The sequence below is a fragment of the Mesocricetus auratus genome, unplaced genomic scaffold (genome assembly GCF_017639785.1).
Source record: "Mesocricetus auratus isolate SY011 unplaced genomic scaffold, BCM_Maur_2.0 Super-Scaffold_100707, whole genome shotgun sequence".
NCBI classification, from domain to species: domain Eukaryota; kingdom Metazoa; phylum Chordata; class Mammalia; order Rodentia; family Cricetidae; genus Mesocricetus; species Mesocricetus auratus.
Window position 1 is genome coordinate 14,459,090 of NW_024429269.1, and position 18,482 is coordinate 14,477,571.

Here is an 18,482-nt window from a genome sequence, read left to right on the forward strand (position 1 = left end):
CCTCCACCTATGTTGACAGGGCACTGACTGGGCAGAGCCTAACACCCAACGCCTCACAATTCTATCGACTGAGGCGTACGCCGTCTGTGCTTTGGACTAAGGGCCGTCTGTGCTTTGGACTAAGGCCTCCATCATGCCTGGGCTGTCTGAGACCGTCTGTGAGGGGGAGCGGCACGGAAGTGGTGCCTCTTTGGTTCCATTCTCGTTTGGGGACTAAACCACATGGACTGCTGTGAGGCAGTCACTCAGTGGTCTTGTTGGATCAATAGTAAACATCTTCATAACCAACCGTTTTTACTCTTCTTTATTAATATAGAAAAGGAGCCCGAGGCAGCTGGACCGGTAGTACAAAGCACCAGGAGTTAATACTATTCAGGTGAAAGGGTTGGCTTTATAAAAGAGGGGCAGGCAGGAGCAGCCCTGCCTCCGGGGCCAGGCCCAGCCTAGTACCCAGAGCCTTAGAGCAGGACCTGGAATGAGATCCACGGGAGAGGGCTGATGGGCAGTTTTGAAGCTGCATGAGTTGGAGACCATGGAGACCAATGGCAGGCTGGAGGGTCAGGCAGTGACAGCATTTTGTGACTGATGAGGACAGAGAACTGCTGGGTTAGAGCTCCTCAGTGAGCCCTGCCCGGGGCTCTCAGGGACCCCAGCTCTGGGGCTGTGTAGAAAATGCTGCAGGTGCTTGTGGACTGTGTGAACCCAGACAAGACTCTAGGGAGAAGGGCCGTTCCCGTCTCCACCAGGAGCCGTCTTTGCTCTATACCACACATGGGGCTTCAGGGCCCAAGGCACAGAAGAGGCTTAGAGCCTCACAGTGGGAGGCAGAAGGGGAAAGGGTCTCGAGTGTCCCAATTTAGGCAACCAGGACTGAGACACAGGGCAAGACAACAGTGTACCTGTGTAACAGGTTACAATATGGAGCAAGACTAGTTTGAAACCAGCTCCACAGCAGTGGTGTCTGCATGGAACCTTAGTGGATGAGGCCTGCAACATGTGCCGGAAGCCATCATGCAGAGCTGTGCTCTGTCCTTCCTACCCCATCTCCTTCCTCATCTGCCAGTAAGGGCTGGGGTGTGACCTCCAAGGTCACGAAGGGGCTGTGCAGGTGAACTGAGCTGCTCCTGGTGGGTAAGTGGGAACTGGGTTTGGATAGAGGCATGGAGTGATGAGAAGAGAGATGTTGCGGTATGGAACCCACTCAGACACATTCCCAAACTAGAAAGGCTGCTGGGATCCCTCCTCGCCAGAGGAAGGGAAGGCCACGCGGGGAGACGGCATGGCTTGTGTAACCTCCTCATAATCACCACCTGGTAACGCTTGGTGTCGAGAGATGGGTGGCACTAGGCAACCCTTTATGCTCTTCCCAGAGCGGGGAGTTCAAGGCCTCTTGTGGGTTCTGCCCCTTGCCCTCAGCACGGGATCTTTTCCACTGTGGTCCTGTCTCGGGAACAGCCCGCTCTGCCTGGCTGGCATGTGTTAGTTGGTGAGAAAAGGACACAGGTGACTAAGACAGGGAGGTGACGGCAACTCTTGCTTCCTCCTCTTCCTCTCAGAGCAGCTCAGTCAACCGAGTTACAGATCTCTTCCACCATAGCATTGAAGATGTGTGGCTGGTCGGCATAGACGTGGTGAGACGCACCCTCGATCTCCTGTGGACAGATGACAGCTCTTAAGTCCAGCACTGGGAAGTGGTCACACCAGTTTTTTCTCCACCCCCAAGGCCCTCAGCTCTCCTCAGAAGGAAGACACTACCTTTCCTCTGGATGCTGCACATCCTTTTGGGAAGCAATGGATGTCAAAAGCCATTTTATTTTAGGGGGACACCCACTGTCTTTCCCGCTCACAGACCCCACCACTGCTTATTTCCTGCAGGAGACAGGACCATAGGTGGCTCAGTGGGGATGGGAGGTGCAGGAGACAGGCGTGTGGCAGGAAGTCTTTCACTGCAACCTCTGCTATGCAGCCTGCTGCTCTGGCTTAGTAGGGAGGATGGGGAGGCTGGAGGTCTGGAACAGAAGCACATGCCTGCTCATCAGGAACCTGCCTTTAAGTTTAACTCAACTGCACAGAAAAAGGAACTTCCTAACTATCTAGCAGGGTGGTGGCTTTCAAAGCCAGTGCTCTATTTCATCTGTATATTTTCATTCTGATTTTGATCACCCTTTGTCACCCAAGACTTTCCCACCCACTGTCCACTGCAGCCCCCACTTCTTGGCAAGCCAACCTACCAGGTCCCGGACGTAGGAGTCGGGCCTTTGCATCTTCACCTTCTTCCCTGTGCTGGTGTCTATCCAGGTGTTAGCCCCATATATCATGGTGATGGGCACATCTTTTCGAATTAAGTGAATTCGCTCCAACATGGGGCGCCGGGCCCAGCCAAAGGACTCCATCATGGCTTTGAATGCCGTTTCCCCACTGACAGAACAAAACAGGGAGCAACTGACAGGGAAACAAACCCTGGAGCAGAAAATGTCAACGCGCGGCTTTCCCGAGGCTGGACTTATACTGTCTTTATATTCTCCTCATAGCCAGTGCTGGCTCATGAAATATTAACGAGATTAAGAGATGAGTGACATGCCTCAGGGCATGCTTGTGAAAACCCCCATGACATAGAGAGCTGTCCAAGAACATGGCGAGTATTTATGCAACATGTATTTACACCTGGGCTGGGTGAAGGGGCACGGGAAGCAGACAGATGGCTGCTGTGCCTACCCTGCTTGGAGCTAGCACTGTTGCTTATATCTTCAGAAGGCAGTGGCTAAGGAAACAATCTGATGACTGTGCTTTAACTTAGAATGTCCCAAGGACTATGAAAGGGGGTCAGAGCTACAGAGCATGGGTAAGAGCTTAGCTGCTCAGGAGATGGAGGGAGATTCACTAGAGGTGAGCCTGAAGAGTGGGTGCTATACCGAGAAGGATGTGCTACAGACACTCTGGGATGAGGAGTGGACACCGGGGACCCGCAGCTCCTGCTGGGGACACAAATGCGAATTCAGTCTCCATATCAGGTTTGTGAGAGGCTGGGACAGAAGCCAGCTTTCCAACTAGCTTGCAGCTCTTGTGGGAGGTGGGGAGGCGGAGGACAATGTTCCCTCCTGGGCTCTGCCTGTTCAGTGTAGTGACATTTCTGGTTTCTTCTGCACCCCAAGATGAATTCTGTCTATGCCAGAAGAAGCAGAGAACACCTCCAGGAGACACTGCATTACAGACTCTGCAGTGCCAGACATGAATTTAGATGATGTCTTCTTAGCATCTGATTTTCTCATATACAAACTGGAGGGAACTATGTCTACTTTCTTAGGTCAAGATGGAAAGAATTAAGATGTATACAGAGCTCCTAAGTCTAGGTGGAGTGAAGAAAGTACTACGCAGGCATTTTCCCTGTGGCCAGAGTTCACATTTTCCAAAGGGCTGATGGGAATCACTGAAAACTTGTCAGTGTTACAAAACAGAGTGATGGCTGGAGGGACAGAATAAGAGCTGGCCACCTGATGGGCTGATGATGAGCCCACAGGGGCTGAGAGGAGGCAGAGCAGGAAACTGAGGGTGCCTGCTTTGACTGCTGAGGTTCCTGTGGTGCACTGTCTAACCAGGACCCCGCCGTGAGCTACAATCACATGCAATACTGGTTCCCACACTGTACTGAGACTAATGCTCACCATGACTGGAAGGCCCAGCTCGCCTTCCTCACTGCCTTGGGCCCACAGTGACTAGGACAGGCTTGGAAAGAGGTGGGTGGTGTCTGTGGCTCCTGCAGAGTCAGGGTGAGGGCTCCACAGGGTGGAGCTACTAATGTGACCTGCTGGTATCAGCCTCTTACAGGGTCTGGCTGTGGGAGAAGATTACTTTCCTGGCTCTGTGCTGGCTGTCAATGCTGCCAAAACTGCAGGTCAGCAAGCTTCTGGAGCTTGCTGTGAGTAGCCACAGATGAGAACTTCTCACAGTTCTCAGGATACTTCTATACCTCTAAAAGAGGGAAAGAATTTTTATGACAATTCTAAGCTATTTCATAGTGCATGTAATTGAAATAAATACATATCTTTCTTTGAATGTATTCCAGACATGTATTCTATAGGTATGTGACATGTATGTATACAAGGGGACATATTCTAGGAGTCTCTCTGAAGCAATATTATACAACATATTAAACTGAAAATGCGGGAATTTAGAAATTGAAGATTGTAGATGGACAAAGACTTTTCTTTCTCTATTTGCTTCAAAAACAAACAAGCAAACGAAAGTCACGTTTGCCGATAAAATCAAACCAAAACCCAACAACAAAAATGTTTTTTTAATCACTTTTTCAGTTAAAAGCTGCCTTTTAAATGTTTCCCACACTGGTGCTCATCAGGCCAGTTGCTGATCCCCAGGGAAGCCATGAGGTCTTCCTCTGGAGAGGGAGAGCTTGGTTACGTGAATCTATTATCTTCTATACCTTTAGTGACCATCCCTAGGGAACTCTCTGGAAATGAGCAAGCCTGCTGGTGCTTGTGTCCCCTGAGTTTGGTTTTGCAGAAGAACAGAGGAAGACTGCAGTTCTTTAAGCCATCGCCCGGGGCTGGCCCTGGGAGCCGCCCTTACCTGGGATTCTGTGCATTGCAGTGGTAGATGTACTCTGAGATGGTGTCATCCTCGAAGAAGTCTGCGAACTTGCGCTTGAAGTCTGGACGGAATCTCTGCACCAGCCCAGGTCCTGGGAGGGGATCAAAGAAACAGCCTGATGCTGGGTGTGGTGGCCCGCGCATGCAATTCCAGCCCTCAGCACGAAGAGGCAGGAGGATTGTTTCAAGGTCAAGGTCAGTCAGGTGACACAGTGAGACCCTACTTTAAGACCATACCAAAGAACAACTACTACCCCTACTTTAAGCTCATACCACAGAACAACTACTACCACCACCCAAACCAAACCCACAAAACCCATGGAGCGGCTAGTGCGGGTGGGGAGGATAAACTCCTGCCTGCTTATGTTTAAACAAACTTAAGCAAATTTACCTCTCTAAGCATTTATTTCCTTTATGCATGTAACATGACAGAGTGAAGAAGCCCGCTGGGAAGCAGATGACCGCTGGTCACCAAGAGTTCAGTGGCAGCCTAACATGCCCAAGGAACCAGGCAATTTTCATTTCAGGAATTCCCAGGACTTCCAGCAGGTTCACAAGTTCTGTGAGGAGCTGTGTGCCCCCCACCCCACTCCATGGGAACCTTCATGGCTTTTTACTCTTCTGAAGGTAGCAGACGAAACTATCATTTTCAGGCTGTAACAGATCTGGCACATGGAAAGGTGACCTTAGCTGGCCCAGGCTCGGGCCACTGCGCCTTTCAGCACAGTGCACATATAGGCGATAAGCATGCAGGTAGTCTGTGAGCACTGGGCCTGCCTCTTTCTCTGGCCTGGCAGGCGTCTGGGGAGACGCACTGAATATAGCCACAGGCCCTGCCATCCTCAGACACAATCCTCCAAGACTGTCCTCAACACAGTAGCTGAGGCCCTGGATGAGCCTGGCCAGGCCCAAGGCCAGGAAAGAGGAGAATGGTTAGGGCAGGGAGGATGGTGGGAGTCTGCTGGAGTCACTGCTCTCTGAGGTTAGCCCTCTGCCCGCCTGCTCCTCTGGCATCTGTACCCTTGCTTGCTCCCCTTCTTCCAGAGCTCTCCTCTACATCGGTGGCCACCCCCACTCTTCTTAGGAGCCACTCTGCTTCAGCCACTGTAACAAGCAACTGCTCACATTTCTGTACAAACGAAAGCTATCAGAACAATACAGGGCGCCAACCTTTCGATAGGATCTGCTTTTCACTTCACGGGGTAAAAAGCTCCTCAAAGGGAGGGAAGCCTGTGGCAGCGTGAGGGGGAATGCAGAGCCTCCGACACACACCCTACAGTGCGCCCTGCGCTTTCTGTCTCTTTCACAGAGAATCTTCTGGATCCTACAGCAGCCCACGGCTCAGAGGGACTTGTCTGTACTGTGCTACTAGAACCGAGGTTCAGAACCCTTCTTGCTGTAGGTGCTGGTGAGCCCTGCAATGGGACCCAGTGGTGGTCACTGCACCCGAGTCACTGGCAGGCTGTCTGTCACACAAACTCACAGCAGAGAGGGCACACGTCATAGCTAGCGCCTTTCTTCCTCTGGGATCTGCCAACACATAAGGCAGCCATTCTGTTCTATCTGCTGATGCAGATGGTGGGGGGAATGTATCAGTCACCTGAAACCTCCAATGAAGAGATCTGTCCTGACTATCAGGTTTGGGTGACAGTACCAGGTCAGGTCAGGCCTCTGTTTAATGAACAAAGGATGATAGGACACCAGGTACACCCAGGCAAGCTGTGGTGAATGGGGTGGCCTCAATTTAGAGACAGAGTTCTTCTGGAGGTGACTCACCCCAAGGCCCAGCCACTCGAAGAACAGCCAGTGGATTGGAACGTCCCAGGACAGATGCCACAGCCTTGACCCACGTTGGAGGTGCACGGATCTCACTGGGGTCAGTTGGCCGTAGGGGAAAGCCCCATGGGTCCACCAGGATAAGGTGTTTAACTCTATATTAACAGGAAAAATAGAGGATACACTGTATTTTCTTGGAGGTATCATGGCTTAAATTGCTGGGAAATGAGAGTATTACTGGAAACAAATATTGGAATGTGCCTACTGAGGCAGGGAGCCAGCTCATGAGGGAGGAGGGTAGCATGGCATTACCTTTCTGGGTACTTGATAGAGTAAGACGTGGCCAGGAATCCCCCCAAACTGTGCCCCAGGAGGATCATGGTGGGGATTCCCATGGTCTCCCGCCATGTCTCTATTGAGGTCACAAACTCATCTTCAGCTCCTTCTGGGTCCCTTGGGAATGTTGGCCTTGAGCTTCGCCCAAAGCCAAGCAGATCAAAGGTGTGGAGTGTGCGGCGGGCACTCAGCGAATCCATGTTGAGGATCCAGAGGCCCACACCGCCCCCAAAGCCATGTACCATCACCAGAGGTGTGCGGTCCTTTTGCTCTGGACTCACAGTCACCGTCCAGATCTTGTTCTGGTTTGGGAGGGAAACATAACGGGCCAGGAACTTGTTCTGGAGACCTGGGAAGGGAAGAATTCCAGGGTAAACCAACAAGAATGTGTCCTGAGAGCATAGACATTTTGCCTGGACTACACTTCATTTTTTCTCTTCCTAAAGGTCACCTTAGGAGGCCAGCCTGGTCTCCATAGTGAGTTCCAGGACAGCCAGGCCACTAGAAAAACCCTGTCTCAAAAAACAAAAATAAATAAAGAGAAAACAAGTTGAGGAAGCCAGGAGGAGCAAGCCAGTAAGCTGTGCCCCTCTAAGGCCTCGGCTTCAGTTCCTGCCTCCAGATTCCTGCCCTGGCTTCTAAACTTCATGATGGACTGTAAACTCTAAGCCAAATAAACCTTTCCTCCCCAAGTTTGATTTGGTCAATGTTTTATCTCAGGAACAAAAAGTGAACTTAGGGATTTGGTCAATGTTTTATCTCAGGAACAAAATGTGAACTTAAACAGCCCCCAACCATCTCCAGCTTCCTTAGCCGGAATCCTAAACCAGATTAGCAAGGCAAGCCCCTTTCCCTACCCTGGTCTTTAGATTTGATCCAGTCCTTTGGCTTCTACCTTTGATTTTGATGTGTAAGTCCTTGACTTTTCTTCAGCAAGAATCTTGCTGAATCTACTCAGAAAGAACTCCCTGCTCTTGATGTCTTTAGTGATTTCCATGTACTGACCCTGTTCTTAGGCATAAATCCCCAGTTGTTCTTGTAGTATGGGAAATGAGAATGATATCTTCCCAATGACAAGTTTTATGTAATCATTCTCAAAGACTTAATAAGTACCAGGGTAGTTTCTCTTTTATACTTCACATACTAGTGAATTCAAATCCAAGTGAAATTTGTAGACCATTTGGTCTGTAGGCAATAAAAGGGATCATATTATTTCTGAAAAGATTCCCTTTGGGTCTCTTATGTCATACAACTCTTGAACTCATTGTTCTTAAATATGCATGTGTTTGGAGACAACAGAGAGCAGAGAGAACTGTGGTCTAGCCAGGTAGAGGTGGTGATGGGAATAGGTTGAGCCAAGGGTTTACTCCTCTTAGACATTGAGCTGGGCAGGTTTCTCTCTCCTCCCTCCCCCTCTCTCTGCTAGTGTGGCAATAGTCATATGTAAGAGCTTCCTGTGTGAGTCAGACTGCATCTGGATGGAGGTTTAAAGCCCAGAGAAAGTAGCTCCAGCTGGGCAGAGCAGCAGGTGATCAGGATGGGATGGGGGTATAGGGAGGTATGACCTCAGGGTCTTGTTTGAACCAAAGGCTAGTCACCCTTCTTCAATATTGCTCATGGCATCTGGTCTGTGTGAACTTCAAATCACTGTGGTAACCAGACAGCTGGTAGGCTACACCTGAGTGGAAGGCAGGAAACAGCAATATTAGATACACAGGAAGGGGCTGAATTAAAACGTGCTTAGCTATGTGTTTAGAAGAGAGGAAAAATGGATAGGAAAAGATGAAGGGTGGGGTGGAATATGCGTGCGTTAATGCACATTGGAACGTATAGGGTTCAGGATGAAGCTGTAGGATGTAGGAGGGGTTACCAGAGGCCTAGGGAGTTGAGGGACCAGTGTGGTGGAATACTGTGTCCTGTCTGTCTCTCCCCTCAAACCACGGAGTTTCTTGCCTCTGGCCCATGCACTGTTCATCAGGAATCAGTGGGCCTGGGGAAAGTCTTGTGCCCTTTCCAGACTTTAAAGGGAGGAGCAAACTGCCCCCTCTACTTACACTGGAGGATCCTGGCTTCCACATTCTTCAGCTGAGACATGGAAGTGGGGCGCCAAGTGGGGAGCCAGCTACTCAGCCAGCCCTGAGGCCTACAAGATAGAGAGGCACTTGCTGACAACGCTGAAAAGGAAGCTCTGATGTCCTCAGCCTTGCTGACAGCTCCAGGAGTTATCAAGGGAACAAGGTGTTTCCCAGCCTCAGGAGGCCGTCCTTCATGGCCTTCAGTGGCAGCAATGCCTTAGCAGTCTGATATAATGTTACTCTTCCTTGGCAATGGCTGTTAACAATGGCCTTTCGTAGATAATCAGAACACCATGTCCACAAAACTTGACTTTCCACGTTTATTATCTTCCTGGAGCTTTACAACTCCCCTCTTTGACTTGTTATCATATTTATGTTCATGGAAATTCCAAAGTGAGAGGGAGTGACTTTAACTAATATTTCCATTACTCTTTGCCACCCCCAGAACTAGCTGTTCTTTTAGGATAGGACGGACCAATTCCCACACCATCTGTTGTCTTCCATGCTTCTGGAAGTATGTGCCTGCTATTCTGATTGCGAAATCCATTAGCCCTGAACTTGGAGCTGGGGTAGGCAGGGAGCAGGAGTGGGTTATCTGAGTTCATGTCCTAATGTCACTGAGAGATACAGGTTGCCTCTGGCCTATTTTTCTGGTTGTGAAGTGAGAAGAGAGCTTACCTATGTCCTAGAGTAAAACTGGTAACTCACTGTTTTCTCCTTCACACCCAGTGACTAAGCCACGAAGGTTACAAGCCCTGGTTCTGGAGTAAACAGAGGTCCTGGATTTGAATCACAGATCTGCCACTGATAAATAGACTAGCTTTGAACTCTAGATACGAAAGGAACCTTGTCAGGTACCTGCCACAAATTTAATTGCTCAGTGAATTACAGTTCTTATTCTACCTTCCCTATGTTTCATGTTATACTTCTTTGGTGAGCTCTACCTGGGAGAAGGCTATAGGATGGTGGTCAGAAGCTGCAGTAGGGGCCTATGGGTATGAGCATGAGAAGACAAGTAGGAACCATCCCATCTACTCATAGCATACACAATGGGCATCCTGATCATCGTGTGAGGCAGACTTTAGATTAGGATGTTTTCTTGGAAATCACCTAGCCCAGCCTCTACAGCACAGGTGGTAGTCTGATCCCAGAAAGGTCACCAGCAAGTTATAAAAGGGTCTTCCGGCCTCTGCTTTTTGAAGTCATATCTGAACACTCCAGTACAAACCCACATTTTATTTCTGTTTTCTGAAGGGAATGTGATCTAAAGCCAGAAACTAGAGTTCTAATCTCAGCATGGCCACTTACCAGCAATGAGACTGTGGCACATTAATTTACTGTCTCAGTTTCTTCAGCCTTAAATGGGAGGTAATTGTATCTACCTCACAAGTTTCTAAAAACTTCATGAGTTAACATCTAAAGCATATAGACTAGTGCTTAGCACCGATAAACCCCAAATCAACATTATTTTCCCTCAGATGAATCATTACCTGTATATATTATTGCCATTTTTAAGTAGCTACTCTCAATGAAAATTTGAGGTTTGAAAGAAAACCTAGTGTTGCTGTGGGAGTGGTACACCAATGACTTTGGGCAGATGAACGCTGTCAGACTCAACCAATGTAATTCTAGGGACACCTAGGACCCTCTGAACAGTCTACCAGAATCCCTTGTATGAAGCACCGGTACCAGGACCACAGTCTCAGAAAAGAAACTTCCTGTCTGCATTGTAGAAACTATAACAAGTCAGATCATGACACTTGAGCCCCACATATCTACAGCAGAGCTCAAGAGAAATGCTGTCCTACAGACAGCAGTGTGGTCCACACATTTCTGGAAGGGGTGGGGGTGCGGGGTGCAGGGAACAATGTGTACACCTTTGCCTTTCTTCTCCAAAACCCGATCCAGAAAGAGAACAGGCAACAGTGCCTGTCACACTGTGCCAGTGCTATGAGGGAGGGAGGAGCTGAGGAGGGGAGAGTAAGGCAGAGTACAAAGCCCTTCACCCATGGCCTTAGCCCGGCCTGGGTGGTGCCTCACCCTAATGGAGTAACAGAGCAGTTCTGTGGTGGGTGAGAACCTGTCCCAGACCCTGGTCATCTTGAACACGTCCCTGAACTTCTATGGGCACCAGCATCTGCTGCGGTGTTGTAAAACAGAGCTGAATGGCCTGCATCTTTGCTGCCTCTAATGCTGTTTCCCCGAGGCACTGTAGGCATTGTAAGTTTCCTCTTAGAAAGCAATGCTCTCCTGGGCAGTTCCTTCAAGTTCCCTAAGCTACTATTTACTATTGTTACAAAGTTAATTCCTTCTGCCAAAAGGACAAATATTAGGTCAAGGGAAGGCCCTGTTCCCATGAAACCCTTGGAGCTGAGTCATTCTCTCTGAGCAACTTTTTCCTGATCCTATTAAACCATCGTCTCACCACCCACAGGTGGCGACCCAAACTTGATGCCCTTGGATAGCGGTATTCCTCCCACCCAATCTAACAAACCTAATTCTGAAACCACTGCAGTAAACGTGTTTATAATGATTAAAAACATCATCAACTAGGATTAGAAGCAGAACGTGTCAAGGCGGCCAAGGGCTAAAGGAAATTGCATGCCAGTTCCACACTAGTCCCAACACAGAGGAGACTTCTCCCTCCTTCCCATGCCTTCTCCTTCAGGGCCTTTCACACCCACGACTTCAGTCCCGGAGCAAGTCTCGACAAGCACCCGGCTGCTGCCCCCACGTCCGCGTCTCTCAAGCTTGCTTTGGGGGCGGGAAAAGCAAGCTAACCCCTCGCACATCACCACCAATCAAACTGTGTTACCAAGGGGAGCTCGCGAAGACTAAGTGGAAAGTCAGAATCCCCAGGCTGCATGCAAGCTCATCCCTCAGCGCCCCCCCAGCTCCGCAGCCTCCTCAGCGCACCCCATCCCTCCCTGGAAGCCAACCTGAAAAGGAAAGGCGGGGAAGTCTGAAGCTGTCCGCAACGACAGACAGTCCCCGGATCCTGGCCCGGACAGACAGACAGAGATAGAAAGAGAAACGGACAGGAGTAACTCACTGCTGCTCCAGATCATCAGCCATAGTAAACAAGCCCTGCCGGGTCGAGCTGAGCCAGCCCATCCTGACGCCAGAACCAGCTGACCCAGGGAAGTATCGGATAACAAAGGGGGCGGAGCCGGAGGCGGGGCATAGGCCGCTAGTGGGGTTCAAGAACCGGCGCCCCTGGCCTGAGGGGCTGCACTTTGCCGGGGCTGGAACCAGTTGGGCGCTTCTGTTCGCTCCCGCTACCCTGCGTCCAGGGTAGGGTCTAGAAAAAGTAGGGTCCTAATCCGCATCACCCACCTTTGGCGGACAGCGAGGGAGACAGGTAGTTCAAAACTCCGAGTCTGTCACTGGAAAGTCACCAGCCCCGCCTCTGCCTCTCTCTCAAAGAGTGAAGGAGCTGCCTCTTCTTTCCCTCACACTCTGAAGCTTCCCGCTACAGCTCGGGTCCCTGATGCTTCACCTGCCTTTCCCAGTCCTGTTGAAATGGTTTGTGTCCGTGGGGACATCATAGGTTGCTCCTTATAAACGGGCCATGGATATTGTAACCCAAGATTTCCAGATTCCAAACACACACACACACACACACACACACACACACACACACACACACACAAACAAAACAAAACAAAACAAAACCGCCTAGGTAAATTTGAGTTTGAGACAGAAAGCATTTTTTAAGACTAAGTATGCTCCATGCACTACTTGGGACATCCTGTATTTACAGCTTTAAACAGAGGTTTGACATCTGTCAAGATAAACATTCCACTGCTCTGGGGATGTCTGGCCAACCTAGTTTTCTAACGAAAAAGTATCTCGATCCTGCTTTCACTTGGAGGACTTCCCGCCCCCCAGGAGGGCCAGTTAAAGGACTAATATGTAAGGCTGGGCATGCTTCATGTATGTAGGTGTGGGACACAGGATTGTGGGATGTGACATGACTTCACACAGAAGCTCTGAGCACATTTCAGGTCGGTTCTGCGGAAGAGCCAAATCTTGAAATTGGCCACAGAATTCATTTGAACTGGTAAAAGGGTGTGCCATCCCTGGAGCAGCTCCATCCCAGATTATCCACTCAGGAAAGAGAAATTTACATAAGTACCTTTCTTTTTTTCCCTCTTTCCTTCCTACTTCTTCTGAGATTTTATATACATATACACAGTGTGTGTGTGTGTGTGTGTGTGTGTGTGTGTGTGTGTGTGTGTGTGTGATGCATCCCAGACTGGCCTCCTACTTGATGTGTATCTGAGGATGACCTCAAACTTCTGATTCTCCTTTTTCTAATTTTGGAGTGCTGGGATTATGGTGTGTGCTGGCAGGCATGGTGATTCAGGATGGGGACTGAATCCAGGGCTTCCTGCTTGCCAAGTAGGCACTTTGTCCACTGAGCTATGTTCCAAGTCCTAAAGTATTTTTTCTTTGGTCTTCTTGAAAGACCTAGCAGATTCTGATATTCTTCTTAAAACAGTGTTAAACTGATCTTTATAAGGGTTTAAAGTTTAACAGAACTGGAATTTTCAAAAATTTTCATTCATTCTTTTAGCCAAGTTGAATGGTCCTAAAATTCAGTACATGAAACCATTGTGAAGCCTGTTAATAACTCAGGCTCCCGATTCCTCAGGTCCTAGTTTGTTTGGGGGCTAGAAAGCTGCAATTTTTCAGAAGCATTGATGGTGCTGGTGTTCCAGGAGACCCACTAACTAATTAAAAGCATGGAGCCTATGGTCATTAGTCTGGGCCAAGTTCAAGTTCTTGGCTTTGCCAATTATACATTTCCTGATCTTGGGCAAGTCATTTTATCAGGTTGCTTCTTCCTTTGGATTGTGTCTTGTGAGAATTAACTAAGATACTTCAAGGAAGCATTTAGCAAACTTACTCTAAAAGGTTACATCTTCTGTTCAAAGTCAAACATGTTGGTACAAAGAATCCAATAAAAAGAAAGGAAATGACCTTTTTTGGTGGTCCCCACAGACTTTCCCAGGCTGGCTTTGGGAGCTGGCAACTATGTAGTTCAAACTCAGTGATAGCTTCTCCCATTCTAAAGGAGACCTCCACACTCTACCACATGACTATTTCCTTCAGAGCACCATGGAAGCATGCTGCATTCTTCTTACTCATGTTTCCCTCCATGAGACTAAGTTTTGTGGGTAAACTTGCCTATCTAGAACACTGCTTTGCTCTCAGCACCTAGGGCAGGTGGTCAAGGTAGGTGCTTGGCACCTGGATAGATGAATGAGTAGTTTCATAAGCAGATGCATGAATGGTTGTCTACAGAATGAAGGATTTGAGGGCTATAATCCAAATGACACCATATAGAAATCCTGGGCTGTTTTCACAGGATAACAAAAGCTGTCACTTTCCTGATAACCTATAAAATGCGGGTCTTTTTGAGGCAAGGCGGATCAGGTGGAACTGGAACATTTTAGATTCTAGAATATATCTCATTATAGTGCAGAGAGCATTTTCATTCTGTCTCTATGTGTGCCAAGTCAGCTTTAGCATAATTTCCCACTGTAATATTTGTTTAGAAGGAAGAAATTTGAATATATGGAAAATGCCTTTTACAACTAAATTTATCCTTAAGGTATCCCCAGAACTGAGATAACTCAGGGTTGGGTAGATCTGCTAGAATTATATGCAATGAAATGGACACTTTGCACCTAGCTAGTCAGACCTCTAGAGAGAAAAATGTATTTTCCCTTCTTGAAGTCCAGACACATGATGTGCACATATGTCTATAAGGTTATGATTTAACAATAAATGGTTTGAGTGCTATTAAAGTATTGTATTCTTTAAATTTAAGATTATTTTATGTGTAAGTGTTTTGCTCGAATGTGTACCACAAGCATACTTGCTGATCTCCTAGAATTGGAGGTATGGTGGCTGTTAGCCTCCTTGTTGGTGCTAGGAGCCAGACCCAGGTTCTCCACAAGAGTAACCAGTGTTCTCAACCTCTGAGATCTCGGCAGCCCTATTAATATAGTCTTTAGGAATAGAATCTAATTGGTCAACCCCCTTTTCCTGTGCCTACAAGTCAACATTAAACACTCCAAAAGTAGGTGAGCAGATAAGCTGAAACAGCCCAGCCCTGGAAGGAATGCATCATTCCTTCAAATGGGTACTGCTGACCTTTGAATGAACAAGATGAGTCTTAGACTCAACACAGGGACTGACACAGCTTCAAAGTCCTCTGGCCAGTGATAGCTGCATGTGGCTTAATTTTTTTTAAATATTCAATTGTGTGTGTGTGTGTGTGTGTGTGTGTGTGTGTGTGTGCACACTCGGGTGAGTTAGGTACACATGAGAGAGAATGCCCACACAGGCCAAAACAGTGTGTCGGATTCCCCTAGAGCTAGAGTTAGAGGTGTTTGTGAACTGCCTGACCTGAGTATTGGGAACTGAACTCAGGTCCTCTGTAAGAGCAGCAAGCATTCTTGACTGCTGAGCCACCCATCCAGTCTCTGGCTTAGTTTTAAATGAACAAAGAACAAATAAATTTTCCTTGGTTACTCTTATCTATATTTCTATTGCTTGGGTAGCCACACGTGCCTTGTTGTCAGTACAGACATTTTCATTAAAGAAAATTCTACTGACAGGGTAGTTCGGCTTAAACATGGTGCTTTCAGATCCATTGTAGGGAGCTCAATAAGTCTTAGGAACCCTCTGCAAAGGTAAATGCTACTCTCATAAAGGAAAATATGACAAATGATTTTTTTCCAGAGAAGAGGCTTTTGTGTGTGTGGGTTTTTGCTTGTTTGTTTGTTTGAGACAAAGTTTCTCTGGGTAGAACTCAAGTTTGTAGACCAGGTTGGCCTTGAACTAACTGAGATTCACCTGCCTCTGCTTCCAAGTGCTGGGATTAAAGGTGTGCACCACCACACCTGGCAAGATTGGAGTTTTATAGGGTCCCCCAGAGAGCTAGGAGAGAAGGAAATCAAAGGGTTCTGAGTTGCTACATGGCAGGAATGACTGGAGAAAGGGAGACAGATTCATGGAGACATACATGGCTTGATCAGAAGATGCCATAGTTGAGAAAACTCACTTTGTGTTGACTGAAAGTTGATTCCATTATAGTTTTCTTTTCGAAAAGAATCCTGTGATGGAGGTATAGGTCAGAGGTCCAGTATATGCTTAGCATGCTAGATTCCTAGGGCCACAAAACAAACAAGCAGCATGCTTTATTTGCTGAGTTAGAGAACTAGGAATGACGGGTCTTGGTCTAATTGGAACCAAAGTGTAAAAAAAATCACAGCCAAAGTGAAATACAAAGGGAACCAACTGAGAGTCTTTTGCCCATGGAGGGTGTTTATGAGGGTCTTTTCCTGTTCACACTCAGGCACTGTATTTGTCTCAGTAGAGAACACGGTTTCTTATCCCAGAAGAAAGGCTGCAAGTCATGGACTTTGCCATTAAGGCCACCTCTTGCCCCTCCACTCTCCCACATCGTATGTTGTTGAGCACCTTAGTCTCTAAGGTTGTCTCTGTTTTCTGACTTAACTCTAAATCCAATTTCTTTTGCCAGCCAGCTGATTTGCAGTCCTGGTACCATCTTTTGTATGCCCAGATTACTGGAGCTCCGCAGTATGGCCGACTTTTAATTGTTTGGAGAAAAAGAGGAAAAAGATGGTTCATATCAGAATGAATACTTGTTAATAAGAGCAAACACTTTCTGAACATTTGCCATGCACCATGCACTTTGTTAAATGTTTAATGTTTTCCATTAGCTCATTTAATCCTAATACGACATTGCAGTGGTCCAGGTATTGTTACTTCCATGTCATAGAAATGGAAAATGAGACCTAGGTGTCACAGTGGTGCACGCCTGTAATTTCAGCACTGGGTAGGCAGAGGCAGAAGGATTGCAAGTTAGAATCCACTCTGCAATACATAGTAAGTTCCAGGCTAGGCTACATAGAAGAACTTCGTCAAAAGGAAGAGGAAAAAGGAAACCACAGATTAAACACTAAGTGATCAGGCTGGGAATTAGATAATTAGTAGTAGGTGGAGTCAAGTTCAAAACCCTCTTTGTGACTCTGGAACTTGCACTTTTATCTACTACTCAGCACATGAACTTTTACACATACCAATGTTCTGACTCACACGACTCAAAACCAACAATAGAATGATTTCCTATTGACAGTTTAGATAAGTTCATACACCGAACACAGAACAAAACTTTTTTCTTATTCAGTCAGGTAATGGAGAAAAATCTTTAGTTCATTGTATTAGAAAGGCTTTGTCTCAGAACGGTGGTGATTGTGTCAATAAATAATGTTTTGTGCTGATTCGGTCTTCCTGGGGAGTTCCTATGGAGATGTTAATGGTGGTAGTTGGCATCAAAGGCTAAACCAGAGCTGGAGTGATGGGTATGGAAACTTCTTGAGGAATTCATAACTAGATGGTCAACAGCAGCCACTCGGCCCACTTTGTTTTAGGTTGAGTACCAGAGCAATCTGCTCTCCTACCTGTGATGAGACAGGGAGAAGAGTTCAGTGCAGATGCATGCCATGTTACGTGGACTAGGAGTCCTCACCTGCTCTACAGTAACACAAAGCACTGAGGCTAAACTTCTCAAACAGGGCAAACTCCTTTGTGTGAATACAGATTTACCTCTCCCAACAGACCAAGGCTTTCCAAGGACACAGATGATTGACTGGAACCTACTCGAGGCTCTTTACTCTTCAAAGGATTGTGATGCTAAGTGTTTCCAGTTTAAATACAAGTAGCAAGGGACAAGGGAATGCTGTTGAGTTTCTGTTTTAGAAACTTTGCTCATTTAGCTAGTGGGTAGATATTTTCAAATGAAAGGTGAGAGATACTATGTTTAGAAGGTCTGGTTATTGTGAACTCGTAAAAGCAATGCAAACTAGAAGACAGAGCTTGAGTTTTAAGTTAAAACCTCCAACTTTCATTTCGTTTTCTATAAAATGATTTGGGGGAGGGTCGTGCTGAACCAGACAGACATGCTCTTGTGAGCCTTTCAACATTGCCATCTCGGGATATTACAACAGATTTAAGACGTCAGTTTGGGACGGACTGCTGCTGTCTCTGACCCTGCACTCTAGGCACAAGTGACCACCTCTCTTTTTAGACAATGACTGTTTGACTAGCTCGAATGTCCCTACAACTTAGCCGCAAGGTATCGGTCCTGTTGGTACCCAGCAAACGTTTGTCGAATGGATGAATACCTGCTGGCTTAGGTTCTTCGTAGGGCCTGATCCGGCCTTCTAGTTCAGGATCCTGTGGAGGTCAACCCTCACCCGCCAGTGTAAACCGGCGCTTGCCCGGGATAAGCATGGTTCTCACTGCGGAGGAGCTTGATCTGCTGTAACGATTTGTCACTAGGCATCTGCAGACAGAGCTTTGAAGAGAATTAGGGCCAGGCAGGTTGGATCCCTAGACCGCCAGCTTGGTCTCTTAAGCAGATTCTCACGTTTGACCACGGTGGACAGCACGGGGGGAGGGGAGTGAGTGGGGACCAAAGAGAGCCGGAACTCTCTGGGAAGCTTCGCTGTCAGCGGGGGAACCTTTCCCCTGTGTTCCTGTCACAAATCTCGTCGCCGGAGCAACAGTGGGCGTCAACCAACGCGGGGCGGAAGTAAAGATTTAGTACACGTCTCCAGCTCCGCAGAGGCCCACACGCAGGAGCGTGAAC

The 18,482-nt window shown here is 47.7% G+C and overlaps 1 protein-coding gene across 4 annotated transcripts; it reads right to left on the bottom strand.

Moving 5' to 3' along the window:
• Positions 1–288: 288 nt before the first annotated feature.
• Abhd4 (abhydrolase domain containing 4, N-acyl phospholipase B) lies at positions 289–18,411 on the bottom strand. 4 transcript variants are annotated; one of them, XM_040740742.1, is made up of 8 exons: positions 18,016–18,411; positions 15,870–15,974; positions 8,771–8,859; positions 6,693–7,065; positions 6,381–6,535; positions 4,585–4,696; positions 2,232–2,418; positions 289–1,652 (listed from the first exon to the last, which is right to left on the bottom strand). In XM_040740742.1, exons 3-8 carry the CDS (start codon positions 8,808–8,810, stop codon positions 1,563–1,565), a joined length of 957 nt encoding a protein of 318 aa, XP_040596676.1. In that variant the 5' UTR covers positions 8,811–8,859; positions 15,870–15,974; positions 18,016–18,411; the 3' UTR covers positions 289–1,562. The 4 variants fall into 4 exon arrangements, with proteins under 4 accessions (XP_040596676.1, XP_040596677.1, XP_040596674.1 ...); XM_040740743.1 differs by lacking the exon at positions 15,870–15,974; XM_040740740.1 differs by lacking the exons at positions 15,870–15,974; positions 18,016–18,411 and adding an exon at positions 11,844–11,950.
• Between the last annotated feature and the right edge of the window lie 71 nt (positions 18,412–18,482).

What these genes read in the sequence shown, in the direction of transcription:
- Abhd4 (XM_040740740.1), bottom strand. Translation starts at nt 11,905, where the DNA reads ATGGGCTGGCTCAGCTCGACCCGGCAGGGCTTGTTTACTATGGCTGAT. An exon ending in GCTGATGATCTGGAGCAGCA is followed by an intron (nt 8,860 to 11,843) that starts GTGAGTTACTCC and finishes TCTATCTTGTAG; the next exon opens with GCCTCAGGGCTGGCTGAGTA. An exon ending in TCTATCAAGTACCCAGAAAG is followed by an intron (nt 6,536 to 6,692) that starts GTAATGCCATGC and finishes CTGTTAATATAG; the next exon opens with AGTTAAACACCTTATCCTGG.